This window comes from Pelmatolapia mariae, linkage group LG10_11 (assembly GCF_036321145.2).
Source record: "Pelmatolapia mariae isolate MD_Pm_ZW linkage group LG10_11, Pm_UMD_F_2, whole genome shotgun sequence".
Lineage (NCBI taxonomy): Eukaryota > Metazoa > Chordata > Actinopteri > Cichliformes > Cichlidae > Pelmatolapia > Pelmatolapia mariae.
This window is the reverse complement of record NC_086236.1, coordinates 3,879,578-3,905,278: the sequence shown is the minus strand read 5'-3', so window position 1 is coordinate 3,905,278 and position 25,701 is coordinate 3,879,578. Positions and strand designations below refer to the sequence as shown.

The window sequence follows — 25,701 nt, the reverse complement described above, 5'->3', positions numbered from 1 at the left end:
GCCCAGGATGACAGCTTATCACTCGGCACGGGCTGCGATGGATGATGGCGGCTGACACTGTCGTCTGTGCCACACCAGCTTCGTTATACTGTCTCATGCTTTTGTTGCGATCGCTGTCGAGCTCGCCTGTCACTCCGGCGGCGGTGTCTCTGGCTGCATATTCAGGCACGGGGGGAAAAAAGAAGTAGAGAGCAGAAGTTGGGGAACAATATGACCCAGGGTAAATGATTTATATTCACCTGCAGTGTGGGAGAAATTGTCGGTGGCTTTTCACGTCTCTCCTTACAGTCTGTAATCTGCTGACTGCATACTGTATGTGAGGAGCTGAAGTGGAGGTGAGCAGCAGGGATCCATCTGTCACCTGGCTGCCATAGTTAGCGTCTCTGTTTGACTCGCGCTCACGTTTTCCTCCTGCTTTTTTACTTCGAGATGTTCATTTCCCTTTTCCTCTGTTTTCCTCCCCTTTTCCTTTCTATATCCAGGGCTTACTTTGATCTCACTCCCCCTTCTTTACTCCCACTAATCCGCTGGCTGCATACACTATTTGACAGCCTAAAACTTACTGTCGACGTGCAGAATTGCCCTCTTCAATAAAAAGCTGCTGATTTCCTTCCACCATTCAGAGGAGAAAGGGCAAAGCGTCTCAGCAGGGAGCGCTGGCTATTTATTAGAAAAGGCTGCAGGCTACACCTCCAGTCTGACTGAAATACTAAAATGGAAGAATATGCCATACTCTGCAGAGGAGGAAATGAGGGCAAACAAATGATGAAAATAAGGAGAAACATAATAGGGGGCAGAGAGAGAGGGAGAATTATTAAACGGGTGAGAATTAAACTTCGAGGTATCGTGGGGTCCCGGCCAGCAGGACTCTGAGGCTCCTCACCTCCAGGAGTTTGCAGTTTTCATGTGATAACAGCTCAGCTGTGATTCCACGTGAGTTTGACTGGCCCCTCACTGTCATCGTCTTGGGGTGCTATCGTGTCAGTTTGTCAAGTTTCATCCATCAGTGAACTACGACTAAAGTTTTAAGGCATGGTAAAGACACCAGGAGGGCACGTCAAAGTTTCTAAATCAAAGTGTGCCCAGCAGTATGGCAAATATGTGGCCTCTAACAGAAATTAAAATAAAGATCATGAACAAACTTCAAGTTTTGGGCTTTTTCTCACATGCAGCACCAACCGCATGATTTAAGATGTTCAAAACAGCTGATTCACTGCCAGAGCCCTGCAGTGTTTTCCAGTTTGCAGAAAAATTCTGCAAAAGCACAGAAGACGCAATGGAAGCTGAATAAAACCGAAAGGAAAGAGGGGAAAAAACACAAAATCTAATAGTAGTGTTTTGGGGGCGCAATAACCTGACAGACCAGCTATGATAGTCAGGTAAACCAAATATGCAAACAATTGCACTGAGACGCGCTTAAAAGAAGCAAAAGGTTCATCTGTATTGTGAGGGAGAAAAAGATTTAATCACAAGATTCATATAATACTGTAAATAAATGTTTGCTATTAGCCGTTTACCGTTAGCTTGTGACTTCCGCAGCTGCTATCCCCAAAACACAGATCTGCTTTGTTTTTTGACATCTTTTTAAAAGGTTTTTTAGCTTTAGCAGCTGTTGCGTTTTTCCAACCTCCGTCTTGTTTGGCGTGCTTTTCTAGTATTTCTGCTGTTGCTATTTGCTGTTGCTTTCTTAAGTTGCAGTGCACTTGACTTCTCAGGGCCACCGTAGTCCTTCTCCTTTCACTGCCCCCAGGACTTTACAGTAGAAACACGCTGAATGGGTAAGCAGTGTTGCCATGTGGGAGCTAAAGTGTCAAAGTAGTCATCAGAGCTAATTAGCTAGCATTAACTACCAAACACTTGTTCCTGGGTCGTTATGAGTCGTAGCGTAGTAAATGCCACTGAAAAACCTGGTAGGAGTGGTAAATAAAAACAAAACACAGACTTTATATAAAACCCAACCAGATTTTTTTGCCTCCACAGTTGAAAATTTTAAAATTAGCTTAGCGGTAAGCGCCTCTTGCATTAGCATTGCCTCTTGAATTAGCTTGCATTAGCATTGCCATATACTTGAAATGGTTAGCAGGATTTTTATTCCCTGGTTTTGTGTTTAGTATGCTGTATTAAATTATATGTTGCACTTTGTTATTTTGATAACTGGGCTTTTTAAACCCTGTCATCACGCTCTTATTCACATTTTCAGTGCTTTCGAATCAGTTACCACTCTCATTTGTCTCTCTACACATCCAGATAACAAACACTTTCTCTCAGCTTTCAGACTCATTCTGGGAAATGTAGGCAATCACCAGTTGCAGCAGAGGTGTTCGAGACAGATTGAGGGAAATTGGGTGTACCAGGAAAGTAAATTACAACACTTCATCTCAAAATCACTACGCAGTGCACTGAACATCACAAATCGGTTTTATCCAACGCCGTCAGAGCAGAATTTTCTCTGACAGGATGAGAGTGGGTTTCATGCAGTTGGACGTCCAGTCAGCGGTCATAATTTCATGGTTAAAAAACTGGAACAGCAGCAAAGATTTGCTGAGCTTTCACCAGCAGTATTTTATGGATCTGTATGTGGGTGTGGGTGTGTGTGGCTTTCTTTGAAAGGTTACAGATCCCACGTGGCTGTTATCATCTAATCAGTTGTTAGTTGTGCGTGCAAATTAGATGAGATTGAATTGAAAGATGAATGTGTAACTGCTGGTTAATTACATCCAGCAGGGCTTTGTCTGTTTCCTATAATTATCATGTACATGCACTTCTTATGATGAACATATACGTTAGCGACTTACTGTGTGAGCAGCAGGTGTGTGCATGGAAGAAAGTGACATTAAATTTCATGGAAGATCAAACCCTGTATCAAACCCAGCACTGTATATTGGTGTTGCATGGCCATGGCCATAAAGTGAAGATAGTTTAAATTCAAATTGTGCATTTTTTATTGTGCATTAGTGGCATATTTTTTCCACCCACAGGGAATTGTGGCAGATTTGGGGACACATCTGTCGCTCTCTTTCTGTTTATGTTCATTTGAGTTTGAGCAACTAACTAGAAACCCCGGGAGCTTTCTGGGATTTGTCTCAGCACCCGCAGAATCTATCAGTGCCATCTGAAGAGATGTAGATGCTATACCTGCTACCTGTTGTCATGGAAAGAGAGCTGACGTTGAAGGCTAACCTGTATATTTACTGCTAAATATATGACCACAAAGGGTGTCTGTGCTCAGCCTCAGAGACAGAGTGAGGAGCTCATTTACTAACATTCAGTAACTTAGGAGTACACACTTGTGACTGGGGCAATGCTTTGTAATGTACTGACATTGCACCCCTGACAGTGGGCATTTACTCGCACCAGTCTTGAACTTCTAATGACTATTTTGTACTTTCATGTAATGTATGGTGCATATAGGTATTATCCTAATATCTGCAACAAATGCTAATGTTACCAGACCTCAGGAAGGCTAACACATGCCCTACTACTGCACCACCATGCTACCGATAAACACGACAGATGCAGAAGAAAACCCACAGAAAAGAAACCTGCTCTTCGTTTAACTTGAATAAATAAGGAAATGTCAAGACCTTCAAAACTAAGAGTAAAACTCATATTTTAATTAATTTGTTTTAGCGGAACAGATACTGGACCTACAATCCAAAATAAAGTTGCAAATATGACCCTTTTAGTTCTTGCAAACCTGTATGTATCTTTAGGACCTTCAAAAAATACACATAATTGTCTTGAGGTCCAGTATTGGCCCTAGGGGTGTGTAGATGTAGATGTCTGTAGGGACTATTACTGGACACCTTTTTCTGAGGGTGAAGCTCACAGTTCTAGTGAAGGCCACAATGTTAAATCAACTTTTCTCTGAATACTGTATCTGAAGCATCTTACCCCTTACCATCTGCCATCAAGACAAGTTTTGGCCATTTGACTCAGACCATTAAAAGCATCTTCCTAGAGGGTAGTTCCAATAAAGGCTGGTGATAGGACAGTGCACCCGGTTGATAGATGGTTGATGGACGTCTGGAAGATGCATGCAACTCAAGACTTATATTGCTGATAGAGAGGCGACAGAATAAAGAAAATATTCTTCAAAAGATCAAAGAACAATGGCAAAATCCGACACGTTGAGGCATGGTGACATCAAATCTCACATCAACATGTGTGGCTCCAAAATGAAGCCCCAAAACTCCAGGTCCTCTAACCAATGCAAGAGTGAGTGAATCCCCGTAGACATTAAAAATCTGAACACTGTGACGGTTTTGGTCTCTATTGCTTATTTTCACCTGTGTACCAGCTGGACTGTGGTTAAACTTTGGTGTCGCTAACCTGTTTCAATTTGTGTTGAGGCTTGAAATTTGCATTATCAGCTGTCAGTCACTTTGAATGAAGCTGGGCCCTTTTAGCTCTCTGCAAGACTCGAGCTCAGCTAATAGAAACCACCAAACTGGACTTCTCCATCAGGTTTGTGGTGTTTGTGCATCTGTAGTATATTTTTAATGAAACTGTCTGATTAAGAATATGTCTTTCTGGTTGCTTTGTTGCACATCTGTGCTCCAGTTCTACACCTTGTGTTATTTGTACATTAGCATTAATGAGTAGCTATCCTTGTCTGTGAAAGATAGGTGCTTTAATTGGCTCTGGCCTTGTTCTGCAGGAGGTTTCTTCCTGTTGAAAGGGAGTTTTTCCTTCCCACTGTCACCTGGTGCTTGCTCATAGGGGGGTCCTCTGATTGTTGGGTGTTTCTTTGCATTATTGTAGGCTCCTGACCTTACAATATAAAACACATTAAGGTGACTGTTGTTGTGGATTGACATCATTGGCTTTCTACCAGCAAAATAGTTTTTAATTGACACCCTTGGCCAAATAGCGAAATTTCTACTTGGCATCCACTTCAAGTCTCTCCGGTGAAGACAAGTGCTTTGCTCCTTTTGTTTGTGTTATTATCAGCGTAGTTGTTGTTACCCTGAAACTAAGTTTGATCGGCTGGTGAAAAACAAATATATCAGTTAGTACAAGAACACACAGAAGTTTTTCAGCATGTGAAAAATGTGTACAGCTTATTTTGCATTATTCACATAAATTCTTGAAGATAAATTCAGGACTTTGGTGTAGCGTTATTGTTGCTCATGTGTAGTCCACAACGGCCACCAATCACTGGAATTATTCCTGGAGGGAGCATCTTCTGGGCCTCGCATGTCTCTGTATTTCATCACCTCCGAGACACTTCAAGACACAGATGATGGTATCTGCCCCTGGTCTGACTGCTCCCTCATAAACACCTCCACGCACACACAGACACACATATACATGGCCACACATGGACACGCAGCTGCTCGCACGGCCACATTAATCTTTAATGGCTTCATTTATTTTCCCATTCAACCCCTCCCACGCCGGCCCGTGAACATGTCAGCGCTGTGACGTATTGCTCCTGTCTGCTCAGAATTCATGCGGCGCTTGTGACCAGAAAAATCAGATAAATCAAGTCTTATTCATGGAGGTGCACACGAATGGAGTCGTCACACTCTTCTGCCTGAAAAAAAGTGTTCCCACTACAGAATACCAATAATATCAGCGAGGCACAAATATAATATCTGCTGTGACAGTGCGTGGTGTTTACTGGGAGCATGAAGAGCTTCCACACCAACTTATTTCAGATTTTAGGACGGATTCTGAAATTTGATTGTTTTAACTCATATTCAACGTTCAGTTTGATGAACGTTGAATATAAGGATGTAAATGCAGATTTACATTCTACAATAAATTATTACACTGGATTCTGTAGCTCTAATGCACTTCTGGCTCTCTTCCACAGTGTCTTTTTTCCGGTCTTAATCTTGGCAGAGGAAGACAGTCATGGCAGATGGCTGCTCCTATCTGAGCCTAGTTCTACTGGAGGTTTCTTCCTGTTAAAAGGGAGTTTTTCCTTCCCACCGTCGCCAAGTCTTTGTGCATAGGGGGTCATCTGATTGTTGGGGTTTTCTCTGTATTATTGTAATATAACTTCTCTCCATTACTTAGACTTAACCTTAAAATATAAAGCACCTTGACGTGACTGTTGTGATATGGTGCTGTGTAAATAAAACTGAACTTGAATAAGGTTTTGTGGGGAGCCTTGCTGCCATGTTTTTTACCGGCTTTCGACGGGGAAACTGAAGCAAGACTGGACTAGACTAGGCAGGCAGTGACACTGTTAGAAATACGCGCAGGACCAATTACAAGGACTTAGTTGTATGTGATTCAGCCCCAACCGACATGGAAGAATTGGAGGTCATGAAACTCTGCTGTGAATAAATTTAGCAACAGTTTTCTTCCATTGTTTTATTTTCAGATTTTAAATCACTTTACAAAATTACTTTGTATTTTTTTTATTCACAACCATTCTTAAAATGACACATTCTTGGATCTCAGCTGTTTCTACTTTTGTTATGAAGTGGCTATGTGGCAGACAGAGACCGAGACGCAGGACTCAGGAGGCAGAAAGGAACTTAAACTCAGCTTTAATGTTGGTCATTCAAAAGGGTAAAACAGAAAGTACAAAACACATGACGATCAGCTGAAATCTCCAAGGGAAACCAGGAACGTACAATGATGAGCGAGGACATGACACCGGACCAGTGGAGACGGAGACAGCAACGATGGCGAGAGGAAACAGGTGGGAGGGCAGCTGATACTAAACCCAGAAGATAAGACAAGGGAAGCAGAACGAAATACAAAGTGAGAGTAATAATAGACCAACAAAATAAAACAGGAAATAACTAACAGTGAGACCAAGACTCAAACATACAAACTTGGCACAGAAAGAGGGAAAAAACCCAGAAAAGACAGCAGAGGCTGAGGGAACAGAATGGGAATAACTGCATGTAAATGTGAAAGTATGTTTGAAACAGAAGCTGACAACTTCTGAAGGACACACAAACACTAAGATATAATAGAACGCTAAAGATGAACTATATAGAAAGATAATCCACCAAAATATGTTAATAAAAAATACACCTTCACTTCTAGGAAACGGTGTCTCTAAAACTGCCTTTTCTAAAAGCAGTTATCCAGGAGAATCTTTGTTGAGGAACATAAAAGTTATCTTCTTTTAAAAAATGATTCAACTGCAAATAAAACGGCAGCTCCAGACATCTGGGCGATTTGATAATAGAAAAAGAGTTTTAAAAAATGTCTGTACAATTTGAACTTTTTAAATGAGTTATGGGCTAATAAAGGTGGTGGAATTAGAATAAAGTGGCACTGGTTTTATCCTTTAAACTAGTGCGTTAAAGCAGAGTGACAGCCGGCAGCAAGGCAAAGAGCTTTTTGTTCTTTTTATTCCAAATGAGAGCTGGGATTTCTAATGTGAGGCTTCTGTTTTATCTTCACTCACTTCTCTGCTGGAAAGAGTAGAGGGAGGGGTGACATGCACCGAGGCTTCCACTTCACTTTACATCTACGTGCTGCGTCTCTAACTGACTGAGCAGGAGGTTTTTAAAAGTCACTAGAGCTTTCATGGGCTGCTGGAAATAGTTATTTGTCTTTCTCTAACCTTCAGTTTCACATGAAAAAAACAGAGAAATTACAGTTTTTAAAATGCAGATTGAAAAGAATAAAGCACTTGTTCCCATTTATTTCCAGCGTGGACTGAAATATTGTAAAATATATTGACACACAAAGTGAAACATCCGATGCTGCTGATCTTGTCGTGACAACCGCCGCCCGTTTGGGTGAAAACCAAAGCAGAACAGAAGCGACTCCACCTGTAGCAGCGATTAAGAGGAGAGTCATCCATCCCATAAGGCCGAGCTGGAGCACCACTTTGTGTAAACAGATTTTATTTACCTGAATGGCTGACAGGTTGATCTGCGTAATGAAAAAGGTCCTCGAAGGACCAGGAGTGTAAACATCCAGACATCGGGGAATTTTGTGCATTAAATGCCTTTTAAATAAAAAATACACGTCGAACAAACTAATCTGTTTCTGTACAGGTGAGTGTGCCGTTAAAGACTTTCAGTAGCTTCAAAACTAGTGTTGCACTTTGTTTCTACCAACATTAGCAGCACATATTCTTTATATTTACTAAGAAATGGTTTCTTTCTGTATATAAAAGAATGCCAGTGTACACTCAAATATTTATGCCCAAAATGCTCACTAATCCGCGGCACACTTAAAATCCTTTAATTTTCTCAAAAATCGACAGTGCGGCTTATAATCCGGTGCGCCTTATGTATGAATTCTGGTTGTGCTTACTGACCTCGAACCGATTTTATGTGGTAGACGGGCTCAAAAAAATCTGTCAAAAAATGTTTTTGTACGACTTTGATAAGCTACGAAGCCGCACCGCTTGATGGATTGTCAGAGCATTACAGCTATCGTAGTCAGGAGCCTCGCAGACTCTGAGTAATCTGGGTCCAAAACTCCGTCTGCTTCAGGTCCCAAAGTCAAACGAACACTGCGGCATCACTGAGAGTTAAACTGTCTAAATTCTTTCATCTTTAATAAAATGTTACACCTCTACCAGGTGTAACAATTAAGTTTAACATGCAGGCATCCATGCAAACAGGATTTATGAAATTTAACAGAGTTAGAAGTTAGCAGGAAGTTAGCTTGCTAGCTTCCATTAAAACATGATATAGCATGTTCTGACGGAGAGATTTCTGAAAAAATTAAGATGTACAGCTCTGCTATCACTTCCAACATAAATGAAGACAGAAAACTAAATAGCAGTGACGTTTGTAGGGTTACTGAAGTTGGGCTAGCTGCTATATAATGATGTGCTATGTGATCGCTAGCTACACAGCTATGTTAGCATAACATAAACACAGTGAAGCTGGAGGATGAACGCTAACTTTTTTCCACTCATTAACGTGAGAGTTCCCGATGGTTAGGGACAAATGCAGTCGCAACGTAGGATGTTGTAAACGGACCAAACTTCATTCAGGAGAACAACTGAGATAATCCATCCACAATACGAGGTTAGTTATTAATATACTGCAACAACATGGGAATAGAGCAGCTGCCAGAGAATTCAACATTAACGAATCAATGGTACGGAAGTGGAGGAAGCAAGAAGGAGTTGAGTGAAGTTTGACTTATCTGTTTTGTTTTGCTTAATGCACCTTATAATCCGGTGCGCCTTTTAGTCCGGAAAATACGGTATATAGATTTGTTAAAAACAGTAAATGTAAGGAAACCGTACAAATGAAACCTACTTTATGGGTATACATTGATTTATACCAAGTATATTTAATTTCATGGTTAATTATTTAAATAACGAAACCCTTCATTTGATATACTTGAGCTGTTTTATGCTCCTTGTTTATGTTCATGAGGACAAAGAAGCAAAAAAATTGACATTAAAGTCATATACATTTACCAGCCAATTTATTAGGCACACCTTTTCAACTGCTCTTTGAAGCAATTATCAGCCACTCACTTGGCAGCAGCTCATGAATTTATGCATGCAGACGTGATCAAGACAACCTGCTAAAGTTCAAACCGAGCGTCAGAGTGAGAAAGATTTAAGAGACTTTGAAAGGTGGCATGGGTGTTTGAAAATCTCAGTAGATCCCTGTCTGGCACAAACACTACCATCTCTGGGATTTATGGAGAATGGTCTGAAAAGGAGAAGATACCCGGCGAGCGGAGGTTCTCTAGGAGAAAATGTCCTGTTGATGTCAGAGGTCAGAGGAGAATGGCCGGACTGCTTTGAACTGGAAACAACAACATTTTCCTGATGACTTTCTGGTCTCAGTCATAAGTCTTGTGTTTTATTGAACTTGATGAACATGGTGTTCATTTTGTAAATGATGGTCTTCCTCAGAGTCAGAAAAGGAGGAGGAAGCAGAATGTGGCTCCAGTACTGTATCTGTCATCAACTGTTACCTTTTGGTCTCTTGTAGGTTTGACAGTCTCATAATAAAAATGTCAAAGATTTGACGTGTTGAGAGGGACGCTGGCTTCACCTGTACAAACACACTCCATCACTCTGAATTGAGGTTAAATGTCTGCAAATATTGTATCTCACATAATTGGAATTTTTTTCTTTTAGTCCTCATCTGTCGTGGTACTTAAAACAGAAAAGCGTGTCTCACAGCGAGGAGTGTTTGGGGTTCCAGAAGCGTGTCAAAATGTTTTGAAATGTATTTAGTCATGCCCATTGATCTGCACCTGATGCTTGGTTGATTTGATGTCCCTGAATGCTCCAGTTTACACGACCCACTGCTGCTGCTATATTGGTGCTACGATCGATCAGGGCCCAGGGTTGAGGACCACCTGAGCATTACTTTGTATTTTAGCACTTACACTTTGTCACGATCAAGCACTGCACTATAAGTCATATGCAGGAGATTTAGGAACTCAGAATGTCAAAAACAACCGAAATATGGCTTAGCTGATGGCCTCGTTTAGGCTGTCGTTTTTATTACACGACTAACTTTTTGCATTTCTATGACGTGAGTGTGAATCCACATATCGGTGTTCTTTTTGTCCATCCAAAGAAAATCAGAAAACAAAAATCACATTTATGTTTTTCTCAGTTCTTCAGGAGTCTAACATAAGAAACAGCCTGGAGTCAAGAATAAGAGCTGGCATCATTCCCATCTTACAAAAGCCTTGTCAGTGTTACATAAAAGATGTTGAGACCAGTGTTTCTCAGGCTCAGATGGAAGATTTAGATAATACTTCCTATGTTCTTGGTACCCAGGAGAAGCTTGGCAATCACACTTCTTTGTAGTTCATGTTATCACCACAATTCGGAACCTGTTCAAAGCATTTTATACCAAAACAAAGTCTGTTAAGCACATTATCTGAGCAAAATCCTTCCCTCAGTCCAACAATCCCTCTTGCTATGTCCAATTAAGATCCGAGTGTAGTAAGATGTTTATATTGTACATCAAAGAAAAAGAACCCCAACGAACCACCAATCCATTACGAGCAGTGCTCGGCAATGGTGGGGAGGAAGAACTCCCTTTAAACAGGAAGTGACGTCCAGTAGAATCAGAGCCAGGGGCAGACATGTTTGAGTTTAAGACTTGAGATGTTTGAAAGAAGAGGTCCAGGTGTGTGCTAAGCAACATGTTAGCATTAGCCAACACCTTCCAGTAGATGGTAAACTGGGACTGAGTGCTGTTGGCGTGTCCAGTTTGGGTGAAACCACAAGACCAGCAGCTTTTCTCTTAAGCTGGTCCTTAGTTTGTCTGCACTGGTGGTTTGTTAGGGGAAATGTGTGTGTGTAAATCATTTACAACTTTTTGTGCAGTTGTAAGTTGAAGTTGTTTTTTTTTATTGGCATGTCATTTGGGAACCACAGCTCTCTGCAGAACTACTGAACTTTACACCAATAAGATTATTTTTGCTTTTCCAAACAGTGAGTCTAAAGATAGAGGGAAGTATATATGAGTTCTGAGAACAGTGAAATTGTGGGTTATTAATAAAGTTTCGACTTTGGAGGGGACTTCATTTCTGGGTAACAGTCTCTTGTGTTTTCTCTTTTTTCAGTAATGTTGATGTCTGAAACACACACACTGGGTTCCTTCATGAAACAAGAGCAGTTGCTTCTTTCTCTTACTGAGAGTCATTTCACAGCTTAGAGGAGGTGATGAACAAAAACTGAAGACATCTAAACAGCAAACAAAGCTTATTTTTACATTATTATTTGCCCCGATTGTTGCTTCTTCTTTTTTTCATCTCAAATGTGTGTATCCGTGTGTGTGTCTACTATATCAGTGATGCGAGCCGAGCTGAGGGCCGCTGTGCCTCTGACTGGAGCCGTATAGATCAGCAGAGTGTTGGAGATTATGTCCATTGATCGGACAGGAGGGGTTTGTGGTTTGATTCTGTGTTTTGTGATTTCAGGGGCCGAAGGAGCCGTGTTCAGCAAATCAGTGGAGACGCCGCATGTCAGAGCTGAGCCGTTCAAAGAGCTGCGGTGAGTCTTTCCACGGCACACGGCAAGCACTCGGTCTCATGCAATACATGAACAGATGTACCCCGAGTTCACATCAAAGTTCACAAATACTGCAGCAGTGTAGTGAAATGCAACGTAATAAAGTGCTCACAGAAAACCAGATCAATCACTCACATCGGTACACCGCACAGATGGTACGAATTAATTTATGGGAATTAATTAATGGAAAAGCATTTGATTCCTACAGTTTCCTTTTTACTCTCCGGGGTGTGTGTGTGTGTGTGTGTGGGGGGGGACAAACAAAAATTGGCCTAATTGAAATCGGGGGGTGGAGTGAGAGGTGAATCTGATTGACAAACTGAGGTACACTTCAACTGCACTCCTATGGCAGGAGCGTAAAGATTACGCTGCTTTGATGCCCTTTCTGACTTTAATAATACCAATAAGTTGCAAAAATTATCACCCTCTCGTATTCAGTAAGACTTCAGAGTATAACCGAGACCACAAACATGTCACAAAACACGAGGTTTTTATTCACATAACAGTTAAAAGGAGCTGAGAGCCTTTTCCACACAGACTTCTATACAATCAGGCTTCTTTTGCAACTAGAAAAGTCGCCCCCTTCAGGCCATTAAAGAGAATGCAGGATTAAGGCACTTGTGAGTTGTTTTACTGCAGTACTTAAGTGGTACAACAATAAAAATTAAAACAGCTAATATGATTATTCTGGGGGAATATTCCATTTTTTAATAAAAACTGGTTAAATCTTGGCGGTATACTAGTACTAGTTCCCTGACATTCTCCATTCTCTGACATTAATTCTTGGAGGTTTACCGATGCCTGTCATGGTCCTGGGTCTCTGACGCAGTATTTGAAGCCTGTTCTGGATTTTTGGTTTGGTTATCTGGAATGAGATATTTTCAAGGTCTTGAAACCCTGACTTTTGTTATGTATATGTCTTGGTTCTTGTTCATGTTAGTTCCCCTTCGTTTCCAGTCTGCCCTAATCTCGTCTCTGTGATTCGTATCACCTATATGAACTCATGTCCCAGTCGTGTCCCTGTGTTCTGTCACCATCATTTTCTGTTTTCCCCGTCTGTTCTGACAAGTGTCTTAGTCTTAGTCTCTGAGCTAGTCACTTCCTGTATAATTTTGATTCAGGTTCAGTTTCACGTCCTCTGTCTCATCAGTGATGAGTCTGTTCAGCTGTGTACTCCAGGTGTGTCCACTCTGCCCTAATCTCCTCCTGTGTTCATGTCGGGTCCTCTCTCATGGTGTGTGACTCTCCAGTTGTCGGTTTGTTCCTGTTCGGCTCCATTATTGTTTTCGGGTTTTTGTTTCCTTCGCCTTTTTACCCGCATTTAAATGAAACTGTGATTTTGACGTCCTTCATGCGAGTTCACACTGATCGCCACACACTCGCTCACATGACAGTACCAGTTCCCTGACATTTTTCCCCAAAGAAAATCCTGATTAATTCTGCCTCGCAGGTCCCTCCCTTGTAAAATTTCGCCCCCACCACACACCACACTCTCAAACTACAAAGCAATGTTTGCTTTACCACAGTGAACATGTTCAGAATAAACCACTTAAAGCCAGATGATGACGATGATGAAAGATTTTGAGGTAGAACAGCTTTAGGTTATCAGCTATCAGTCAAATTCAGCTCAGACTGAGTGTGTGGCTCCGTACTTCGTCGTTCCTCTCCACGGTGTACATGGTGTGTGTTTGCATGTGTGTGAGGCGTGGATGTCTCCGTGGTGTAAACGTCTTGTTTATCATCTTTCTCCCGTCTGTGCTGTCAGATGTGATGACAGTCAATCAGAGCAGAAAGTGAGCGAGACGGATGCCTGGTGTGATGGTGGATAACGGGACGTAGGGATGTCTGCGAAGGGAAAAAGGAAAAACAAAAGTTGGAACAAGAAGAGATAACGTCCACACAGTCAAGGCGTGGGAAAGATTAATACTGGTCAGCGGGGGTAGCCTTTTTCTGTTGAGCTCTTGTTTATTAATAATGTTTGTTCACCTGTTTTACCTGATTAGACCTCTCCTCAGGACTGACGGGGTGTGTAGAAACTGATTGATGTCTTTCTCACTCTCCTATTGCAACCATTAAATTTGCTCCACTTCCCATCACAGATCCACCCACGTACACCCTACAGTAGCAGAACGCTAATCAACCAGAACAACTGGGAAACGCTGCGAGTGTGTGGGTGGGTGTGTTTGATGGGTATGTTTTGATGGAAAAGTGAGTCTTATTTGCCTTTACTGAAATACAGAGACTTTTTCACTTCTCATTCGTGTCCGCCCAAGAAGATCGTTTGTAATTCTGTAAACCAGAGGCTATTTAGGTGTCTGTTTCTCTGTGTGTATCCTCCTGGGTGATGCCACAGCTTATCGAGGAGGTGCTTCACCAGGCAAAGTTTATATAAAACTACATTTAAAAAACAAAAAAGGTCATTACTCACTAGGTATAATGTAAACAGCAACAGACCTAGAATGCCTTGTGGCGTTTCCATCCCATTAGTAATGCACAAGCTGAGTAGAAGTTTCTGGCCCTGCTTCATTTATTTTTAATGTGCGTAGAGAAGAGGACATTACAGTCAAAACTAATTTAAATTCCTAAATCAGATAGATTTAAAGGTGTATTAGAAATATCTGTAAAGTTATGACCCTGATTAAGGCCTGATTAAGGAAACAGTGTGCTGCTGTCCAGAGACTGAGGGTGTCAGGAAGTATGCTGACCTCCACAAAGTAGTTTTCCCCCAAAGGAAAATGTAATTTTAACCTTCCAGACCAAGTTGTGTTTGTCTTTAATCAAACAGATATAGAAACTCAGTTGCTGTTTTTTAGAGCGCCACGATAAAAACATTGCAGTTTTCTCAGCGCGTCCATATGCTTACATTATTAATTATAGATCCATCAGAGCAGTTTTTTATGCAAGGTAGCTCATAATGTAAACAAGTTTAACTTCCAGCCCTGCTAGACACACTCAGTACAGACTTATAGATATATAGAAAGCATCTTTCTTTTTTAAAGGCAAAAAGTCAATCCCCTAATGCCCTATGTCTACAGTCGTAATCCAGAAAACAGTGGTTGGAGACAATGGCACCTGTGTGCAATGAACTTCGCTCTCATTGTCTTTGAAACAGCTGCTATGAAGATGAGAACCAGGTCAAAGCAAGTCTGGTGTATTGCAACAGTCAAAACAACAATAGGTTGGAGTCAGTCCACTATCAGTTTGTAATTGGTCAAATTGGCAGTTAAAAGCAATCTGTAATCTGCCAATTAACTGTTATAAATCACTCATCTGTTCCCATCTGTTGCAAATCTGTTGCTGTCTGCATACACAGAAATTCGCATTAAACAGAAATTCACATGAACTGAATCCAGCCAGTTGGCAATCTGTCTGGCAAAGTTTTGCAAACCTTCACTAATCTGTCTGAGAGTGATTGTACTCAGTCCAAGTTGGACCAGGATTGTTTGGAGGCATGCTACCTCCCACCGGGCAACCTGTGCAATTGGCTTGCCATCAAACTAGTCATCCATAGGTTGATAGTCTTGTACACTCAATGCAGTCAACCACCAGTTTGTCATACTCGTGAGGATGTTGCCGTGCTGTTTTTACTGTGACTGAATCAGAACAGCTGTTTCAAACAAACCCTGGTGCTGTACGTTTTGCAAAATGTGTTCAGTGTGGTGTTTCTCGTTGTTGCAACCTGGTCAATTACTTAATTATTTTCTACAAATAAAGCTCACTGCTTTCATTGGTATTGTACATCGTGTAGCTTTCCATATCATTCCCAAAAGTGAAAAAGCAACTTGGCAGTACTTCCTCATTTTATTTGGCTCCATCTACCCAATGCGTTTTAGCAGCACAGGTCTTCTGTCAAGGTGTCCTTGGTTTTGAGCTTTTACCGACATTTTTCCTCAATACTTGAAGTAGCGTGTTGTTTTTGCACTGCAGCAAAGGACACAAAGGACGAGAACTTTCTTTTTGTAATGCTGCTACCTAAACTTTGATTCTTACTTCGATACACTGAATTTTGGTTGTAAGTGGACCATTTCTTTACTCTATATGTAACATGTTTAACTGTTCTGGCCATGCAAAACAACCTAAACGAAATAACCTAATGGCATCCCATAGATTAACCCAGGCAGCAGGACAGTTGGGCCATGTTTATTTTGCTTTATCACATGCACTATATAGACAGCAGTATTGGGTGAGCCTATCTACACATTACACCTACAGGAGCATTTACGACATCCCATTCTAAATTGAGCCTTGAGCAGCTACAACAGCTTCCACTCTCCCGGGAAGGCTTTCTACAAGATTTTAAAGTGTCTGTGGAAATGTTTGCCCATTCATCCAGAAGAGCATTTCTGAGGTCAGACACCAATGTGGGACACTCACAATCTCTGTTCTAGTTCATCCCAACGGTGTCTGATGGGGTTGAGATCAGGGCTCTATGTAGGTCAATCAAGTTCTTCCACACCAAACTCATCCAACATTTCCTTTTTGGACCTTGTTTGAAAAGTCAAAAAATTCATGGTCAATTGAAGCATTAAGATTTTCCTTCATTGGAACTACGTTTAGGCTAAAGCCCAAAAGACAATACATGGTGTGTTAAAATACTTGTCTATAAACAGTTCCAACGAGTAGTCATTTCTGACAGTCCTGTTTTAGCATATACTTTGTCTTCTTCCACCTTATCAGACAGAAAGCAAATAACAGTCTTTGGTTCAGATCCAGTGCTTTTTTGAAGTAGAAGAGATTTCTCTCCGAAAAAAAACTGTTTGGTTTCCATTTACCTCCTCAGCTTGCTTGTCACCATCTAAGCCTTGGCCAACTTCTTCAGGAGAGGAGATGATGCACTTACACTTAGAGCTGTTAATACCTCAGTCCAGCTGAAGCAATAAAAGATGTAGCTTAGATAATGCTGTCAACAGACAAGAATGTGATCTGCTTTCTTCGCTTATTAACCTCTCAACATCCACCTGTTCATGCAGACACCATTTAGCAGTGGGTGGCATTTTTAACTACATGCCAAACAAACAGTTTCAGAAACTATAAAATGTATCCTTCAGAGAAACACTCTTACATACCTTTTAGTGTTAAAGTCCTTTTGTTTTTGAGATGATAAAAATATATTTGGATCTTTACTTTACCCTAAACCCACAAAGTGAAATGTGAATCATCGTGGAGAGATTTTGGGCCACTCTTCTTTATAGTGTTCATTTAGTTCCTTTCAATCAGGTTGAGCTCTGGACTTTGGCTGGGCCATTGTAACACCTTGATTCTCTTCTTTCTTCATCAAAAGTTCTGCTGCAGATTTCCTGCTGTTCTTGGGATCATTGTCCTGCTGCGTGACCTCTTTCAAACAAGCTTTAGTTTAACTTTTTCTATACAGAGGAGTTTGTGGGCGACTATTTCATTGCACGGTCCACAGGTCCTGTGGCTGCATCATCACCATCACCCCTCCATCATCGCACTTGATACACAGTGATCAAACTTGTGGTCTGACTTTGGGTTGAATTTATGGTAACATTATGGTAACTTAAAGATTATGGCTTTGGTAATGCACACCTGAATGCACACCTGCAAACAACCAAAACTTCTGCTTTCGTAGAGGTGCTCACACTTCCTGATGATCAGCTGTTCAGCTACATTTGATTAACAGCATGTAGCTGTTATTTACCCCTTAAATGCAGAGTCTTGTGAAAACTTTCTTTATCACATGACTGCAGGGTTTCCATTCACTTATTCTTTTTAGGAACATACTTGGACTTGCCTCAAGGCGCATCAACATGCCTCGAGGCGGTCCAGTACACCATTTGCAACCACTGGATTAACCTACCATGACCCCAGCAGTTACAAAGGTTTGGCCTTAAAACAGCAGCACTCCAGCTACAGCAGACTTTCCAGCATTAAGCAGACTGCAGTGCTCTTTAGAAGGGAAATGTTCATATTGTTGCAGTAAATGTTATATGCATGATCTTTCTATCTATATAGCACAATGGTATTCTTTGATCTGAATTGAATGAGAGGGACAGCGGTAGAAAGACTGTGAAGTGAAAATGAGAAAATCTGGAGGAAAAAAAGGGGGAGAAAAGAGGTGACAAAAGTATGGAGCGTGAAGATTAAAGAATAAGAGGGGGTGAGAACAAAAGAGACGCGAGTGACAGTGAAAGAGTTTGAAAGTATATGAAACTGGGAGGGGGGGGGATATTAAGAAAAAACACAGTATAGAAAAAATGAAAGAGGATCACTTTTGTCCGAAAGTCTGAGACGAATAGAGTGACAAAAAAAGAGCGTGTAAGAGAAAAACGAGACAAAAGGGGATTTTGAAGAGAACAGACTGAAATAAAAAGAGCTTTATGTGATAGAAGGGAAGCTATGGAGACGACTTTGATGGGATTTAGGGGTCAAATAGAAAAGGACAAATAACTAATAAGAGCATTTCAGTGGTGTTTGCATTGAGATGAACTGAAAGCATCAATCACTGCTGCTTCCTTTCTGCATCATTAGTTCAAATAATAAGAAAGTGATACTTTTACATCACTGATGCAATACATCGTTTCCTAGGTGACACTCCAAAGCCTGTCGTCAGGTCACTGTCCACACAACACGACAGAGTCTATAGTAAGGCGTAGTTTTTCTTCCCTCTTCCCCTTTGTTGATGCATCTTTGGTGACAACTAGCCAATTGAGAAGGAAATATGGCCCAAACTATCCAATTATGTCAGAAAAAGGCGAGCGAGCTCGTTGGTGCATGGCTAAAATCTAATCTTACCCTAATCTCTCCCAGCTCCTTGGCAGGTAGCAATCGAGGAATCAAATCCTATTTCAGGATATCATATTAACCCCTAACACATTTTCGGGCAGCCAGACACACATCCCAGCCAGAGCCGCCGCTTCTTCATCAAAGCCATAACCGTTACATCCATCGTGGTAATACCTTGTCAACAGGATGTGTCTTTGCATCTGAAGAATGCCTTTGTGATTCGCCCGCACTCGCAAATTTGAAAGTGCAGCTTCATTTGTATCCCGACCAACTGAGAGCACAGATAAAGGGAATATATGTATGAAGCAATATAAAGGAAAGTGAATGCGGGAGGGGAAGAGAACAAAAAAGCAGAACAGAAACAAAATGGGAGCATCAGTGAGAAGAACTTTTTCCCCTTTGAATGAAATAACACGTGAAGGTCCTCGTGGAAACTTTGGTAGACTTGCATTAGCCTGATCTGTCCCTCGGTCCTTCGTGTATCTTGTAACGCTTCACCATGCACGGTAACGTAATGGGACTGAGACTGAGACCATGGTGATGGACAGAAACAAAAAAAAGGTTAGAGACAGTCGGGAACCCAGCGTTCCCTCTAGTAACTCCAGGACCTCTTCTTCTGCCTGTATTGATTACATTTTTATAATTTTAACGTTGTTAGCACCGTTAGACGCACTAATGATGAAGCAAAGGCTTCGACAGACGAGTAAAACCAAAATAATACTGAATACTAAACAGTTTTTTAAAAATCCTAATAAATACTTAAAATATTAAAGCCAGTAAAGAAATTATCCGAGGAATTACATCCGTCTTCCTGTACTGTGTATGTTCTGGAACAGCCAGAAGGGCCCACCTGCTGCCATTGAAAATGAGGCTAGTTTCTCCGTGCCTGCTTTCCCTGCGACTGCACCTCCTCTTGTAACCACACGTGTTAGGTGTAGCGTGAAGCTGGAGAGACCGGTGAAGTTAAACAATATCAAGCTGATGACATGTTATGCTGCCGTAAGTGCAGTAAAACCTTTCCAACACGCATCAGACAGAACATCACAGCAGCGAAAGCAAGAGAGCGAGACGCAGACGGGAGCGTGTTAGCCGTCATGTCAACTCTCCTGACCACAGTTTGTGATTCGCTGAAAAACATATTGTAAAGGAAAAGCTGCTGGCAGTGCGCTGCTGCTAATCCGTGACACAGTAAAGCCAGAGCAACATAGAACTGAGCTGAATAGATCAGCCCGTGGTCACGATATCCAAACCAATCTAAATATCAGCTCAGTGCATCCATACTAACAGGTTCGTTTTTAACTGATTCATCATTTTAACTAGACCTAATAAAACAAACTGAAAATGAAAGTGAATCTGAATAGAACTGAATTCAACTCGCCTCGCTTCTATTTAAACCACTTCTTAATAACGGTCACGGTCAGTCAGTTCTTTGTACTGTAAGATAAAGGCTCAGAATTATAGAGGGAAAACCAAGAATTAGATGATCCCTGTTACGTCCCCACGATGGAGGTCTAGGGGTGTGAGTGTGGGGACCAGTAACAAATGGGTCTGGAACAGAATGAAAAGGAAAGCAGACAGAGGTGTTTAGCATATAATATGGTTTTATTATAGATAATCTTAACATAAAGAGATGGCAACGCTGCTTTATCAATAAAACCAAAAGAAAGAAGAGGTCACAACAACAAAGGAAATAACCAAAGAAGGAGACACTTCCAAGGGCCCACAGGCCCACCCTGTCACTAGCAGCAGCAAGCTCTACTGCTGCTGCTGTTCAGGCCCACAAGCCCACGCTGCTCACATGCAGCTACTCTCCCCACTGCTCCCACAACTCCAGGACACACGTGGTCCTTTCCAACACCTAGAACAACAGTGTAGAGTCACAGAAACAAACCAACCCCCACATCACACACTTCTTCCCCAGCCTATGTAACCTCAGAGAGGTGATTCCTGACTGGGTCCAGCTGCTAAATGAGGGTAATGAACAGCAGGTGCGTCCTGGAGCGAGGGCAGAGTGAAAGAGAGACAGAGGGGTAGGAGGAGCAAGAGAGGAGGAGGCGGAGAGAGAACAACACCACACCCACACAATTTCAAGAGGAGGGCCCACTAGGGCCGTAACAATCCCCGTGTGCTGATGGTAGAATGATGAATGTAGGGAGGAAGCCAGGTGCAGCCATTTATAAATATAGGTTGGGATGATGAGGACAGTGTAGAGGATTAATAGTTTACACACTGTAGAACTGCAATTTCTTTATCCCATCTAAAAGTGAAGCACACCTGTTCGTCATCAAATAATGAAACACAGGGCGGCACCATCTTAAATCACCTGATAGGTCACATGACCACAACCAATGGGAATAATATCCAATCAGAACCACGTCTTATAGAGGACAAACAGCTGATCAATAATCTAGAAGTACTACATATCTCCTTGGCACAATTCTTGGCACAAAAATCAGTGCTGAGAAAGACGCCAGCCTCACGGTGGTGACGATGTGCGCTGATTTTTCCTCTTTTAAGGTAAAGAAGAAGAGCATGAAGAGATCGTATGGAAAAAAATTAAGATACAAAACTATAGAAGAAAGAATAAATAACCACACACAACAAAAACTTTCCTCTCCTCTGTGAACGTCCTGAATTTGAGCCTTACTTCAAGACGTTTTTGCTGCTGCAAAGAGAAAAAGCCTTAACAGTCATGTGACAGCGGTGCGGGCCAATAGAAGAGAAGGGGCCAAACTCCAAAGCTGTCCCACAGATTTATTTTTAGACTGCTTTGGACAGATTTAAACACTTGCTTGAGGCTCAGTGTGAAAGTTCACAATGAACTGACTTGACCTTAAAGGTGCTTTAAAATCACCTGTTCCTTTTGTATTAAATAACTTTCATCTGGACGTCCGCTCTGTCTCGTGTTTTTATTGTCCTCTAGAGTACTTCAGCACGAGGCAACAGTGCTGCAGAAACTGAAATTATAGAGCAGAAGTCACGGCACTGCAAACCAAGCTGGCCACTGTGATCTGTGAAGAAATCACAGATTCAATGAACGCTGCCTTCAGCTCTTTCTCTTCTTCTTATGTCCCATCTGCCCTCCTCTCCATCTCCAATCTCCTCTCCCTTCTCTCGCCTCGCTTTCATTTGCCGTCTTCTCTCTCCATCCTCACCCTGCCCCTCCTCCTCATCCTCATCTTCTTGCCTCAATTACCTCGATCTTCATTCACCTCTCCCTGTCACACCAGGTTCTGATCTCCCTCCTTTCATCCCTCATTCATCCTCCCATGTCACCCTTTCTTTTCGTTTCATTAATCCGAGCCTAAGCAGTTTGAAAAAGAACAAAACTGCAACAACAAAAAGAAATATTTATTCAGTAGATAGCGCCATGACAAAAGAGATCACGACTCAAGGTGGCCTCCCTCTGCAGGCACATTTAGCACATCTGAGCATTATCACAACCAAGAGAAAAGAATTAAGACAGCACATCCATGCCCTTATTTTCCCTCCTCCTCCCCCCTCTGTCTGTCCTCTCTAATATCACACCCACTCCTTTCTTCTTCCTCGCTGTCCTCCACACCTTCTGCTCACACTGATCTTGGTAATTGAGAGGATGGCCTGCTCTCCAGCAGAGTGTTCGAGTGGCCAATCATAAAGCCCCGCGAAGCAATCAGCAGCACTCTTACTGCCCCAGATTGCCATTTAACCTATGATTTTCTATGTAGCACAAAGGCAGCCCGTTCCAACTCAACATAGCTTACACTATATTTATAACACCAAACAGCTCTGACTGCTGCAAACGGTGGCAGCTAATCAGGCGAAGGCGCCGTGGCCAAGGACAAAGGAGTCAGGCGCAGCCAACAGGGAGCATGCGGACGCCGCCTGCAGGCTTCGGTCTGTGCAAGTTTACAGTCGATGTCATTAAAAAAAACATACCAGTCGTTATCTGAAGGCAGACAATATGAGGAGGAAGTGTGAAGAGTTATTAACCTTTGATTGTAGTTGTAGATATGAAGCAGGGCCAAGAAAGGAGAGAGAGGAAATGAGGATGTCCAAAAGTGGAATGGAAGACATGAAAGAGAACGAGATGAAACTGTATTGATCGCTGTGGGGAAATGAGGCGGTGGCAGCCGCCAAAGTAATAGGCGACAGCAAGGAAATAAAGGTAAGAGTCAAAAGACGAATAACAGGCAGAGGAATATATTATTATAAAGTGGAAGTACATAAATATCCCACAGCCTGATGGAAGGATTACATTAAAGAAGCATTCTTCACTTTGAAATCTGTTCTGTACACACAGCTTCTGTTTTAAGTCTGGATTTTTTTTAAATATGAAAAACACTTTATATTAGAACGAGAGGCGAGGAGATGGGAAAGAGCATGAGACAAAGTTTCAATTCGCAGGGGTGGTGAAGAGGAAATGAATACGGATACAAGCCGGAGAGAGAGAAATATTTCATTGTCTGACTCCCCGAGGAGCAACCTGGGAGAATGAGCGGAGATGAGAGAGGAGGAAGACCTTTAGAAGGAGTAATAGAGGAGGATTTCTTTTTTTAACCTCCCTTCCACTGACACAGAATATGTCTGAGGTCCTTTGAACGCTGAACAAACGTCTTCGTCTTGCGGTGTATTAATTTTTATTTATTTATACAGGACAAGGACGAGCAACAGCCTTTGACCTTTGGATTATTTAAAGTCGGTTTCCGCTGGATTTCCCTCAGTATCTCCCCGTTCCTTCCTCTTTCTTGTCTTTTCTGTTTATACCTTTATCCTTCTTTGCCTTTAATGTCTTTAGTCTGTGTTTGGTATTTGCTTTACGATTGTTTTCTGTTTTACTCTGAAGGTTAGTTTTCTTTTCATATCCTGTGCTGATTTTACTTGTTTCATGGTTTTCACTTGTGTCTAGTCCCACCTGCTGTTATTTGTCAATCAGTATATAAATATTCCTGTCCTCCTCCTTGTGTCTACCTCTTGTGATTTGTTAGATTTTATGCTTTTTATACTTCTTTATCAGCACCTTTTGTTGGAATTTGCTCCATCACGTGTTCTGTATTTTCTACTTTCACTTCATGGGAGAACTGGTAGCAGTGTGGTTTCCTGGCATGGACCCAGCTGTTAAATGTAGTCTACAAATTAGAGTTAGAGGTTTTAGGAGTTTAAGATTTAGGAGGTTTGCATGCTTTATGTCCATGTGTTAGGGATCTTTGTCCTGTTGGAACACTCATTTGTGTTTCAACCATCCTGCTGTTGATTTGAGGTGAAATTGTCGTCCTCCTTCATCATTCAATCCACTTTGTGCCAGTACCAGTACCACTGGCAGCAAAACATCTGCAGAGCATGATGCGACCCCCGCCATGCTTGACAGCTAGTATAATGCTCTTGGGTTTGAAAGCCTCACCTTTATTCTAAAAAAATACATTTTGTCATTGTGGCAAAATATCTATTTTTGTGCCATCTGACTGTAAAACTACATAAATACACTTTAAAAGTAGAATGGGAGGCAGAGCCTTCAGTTTTCAGGCCCCTCTTCTGTGGAAACAGCTTCCAGTTTGGATTCAGGAGACAGACACTATCTCTACTTTTAAGATTAGGCTTCAAACTTTCCTTTTTGCTAAAGCATATAGTTAGGGCTGGACCAGGTGACCCTGAATCCTCCCTTAGTTATGCTGATTCCCATGATGCATTGAGTATTTCTTCTTCACTCAGTATGTGTTAATAGACCTCTCTGCACTTAATCATACTTGTTATTAACCTCTGTCTCTCTTCCACAGCATGTCTTTATCCTGTCTTCCTTCTCTCACCCCAACCGGTCGCAGCAGATGGCCCCGCCCCTCCCTGAGCCTGGTTGGAGGTTTCTTCCTGTTAAAAGGGAGTTTTTCCTTCCCACTGTCGCCAAAGTGCTTGCTCATAGGGGTCATATGATTATTGGGTTTTTCTCTGTATGTAAGGGTCTACCTTACAACATAAAGCACCTTGAGGTGGCTATTGTTGTGATTTGGTGCTGTATAAATAAGATTGAATTGAATAAAACACTCAAGCTGTCAACAGGAAAGCTAAATGCTTTCTAATATCAATCAAGCCTGAAGGTGTTGATTTTGGAGCAGGGGCTTCTCTGACTTCTAAGCAAAGTGATGCGAGTATTACATCGTCATCAACTGATAGCGTTGTGACCTAGAAGTCCATGAGAAAACAGGAGTGAGCTCTCTTGATACATAACTTTATTATACGCATGGCTGATGAGTTTATATCCTCAATCACTAGTTTGAAATCCTACTGAATGCAATACAATGGCTATGCTGTAATTTATGTTCCCCATTAGAGTCAAACAGATGATCAAGCACGCTATGCTTTAGGGTGGGACTCTCTTCTAAATGATGAGTTGCTACAGCGTCTCCGGTTTTTTAGCCACATCCACCAACTGACTTGACTTTTATGTTCTGAGTGCTACCAGAGTTGACAAGGAGCTGAAATACAGTTGGTCAGGTTCCAAAAAAATGGGTTACTTAGTTTGAAAACACTCATCATGATACTCCGTCATCAAACTTGCACTCAAACCCTGAATTTGAGAGGCAACGAGAAAAGTCAGGAGAGTAATGGGGAGCTGGATGTTCTCAGTCATCGGCATTCAGGGCTTTTTTCTTTGGCTTGAAGAGGCATTTCAGTATTCTCCGAACCACCTCTATGGGATCAATTTTTACTCCCTTGTTTTGCAAAGTGTAAGATTAAAGTCTAGTCCATGCTCTCTTAATGTCCAGATACAACAGTTTTAAATTGTGTTGTCTCTAATCTGTTTTTATTTGCCCTCCAGTGACACAGCTCGCTGAGAATACAAATCGATCACGGCAGGCAAAAACTATAGAAATGAGCACAGGGCTGATATACAGTAATGAGTGATTCGTTAGAAATGTTCAGTAGCAGAGAAAGGAAGTTAACTGAAAGACTGATTCTCGCCGTCTTTACAGAGCACGTCTTTATAAGTGCGCTTATCATAAAGACTAAGCACGCGGTCAAGTCAATCAGCCACAATGACAAGTTAT

At 41.7% G+C, this 25,701-nt stretch overlaps 1 protein-coding gene across 6 annotated transcripts in view; it reads left to right on the top strand.

Annotated features, from left to right (window-relative positions):
• The window catches only part of sgcd (sarcoglycan, delta (dystrophin-associated glycoprotein)), a 423,553-nt gene that overhangs the window by 378,491 nt on the left and 19,361 nt on the right, over positions 1-25,701 (top strand). For all 6 annotated transcript variants that reach the window (XM_063485458.1, XM_063485453.1, XM_063485457.1 and 3 more), the window contains one exon: positions 11,848-11,920. In XM_063485458.1, coding sequence (XP_063341528.1) covers positions 11,848-11,920 — 73 coding nt within the window. The remainder of the gene's footprint in view (positions 1-11,847; positions 11,921-25,701) is intronic.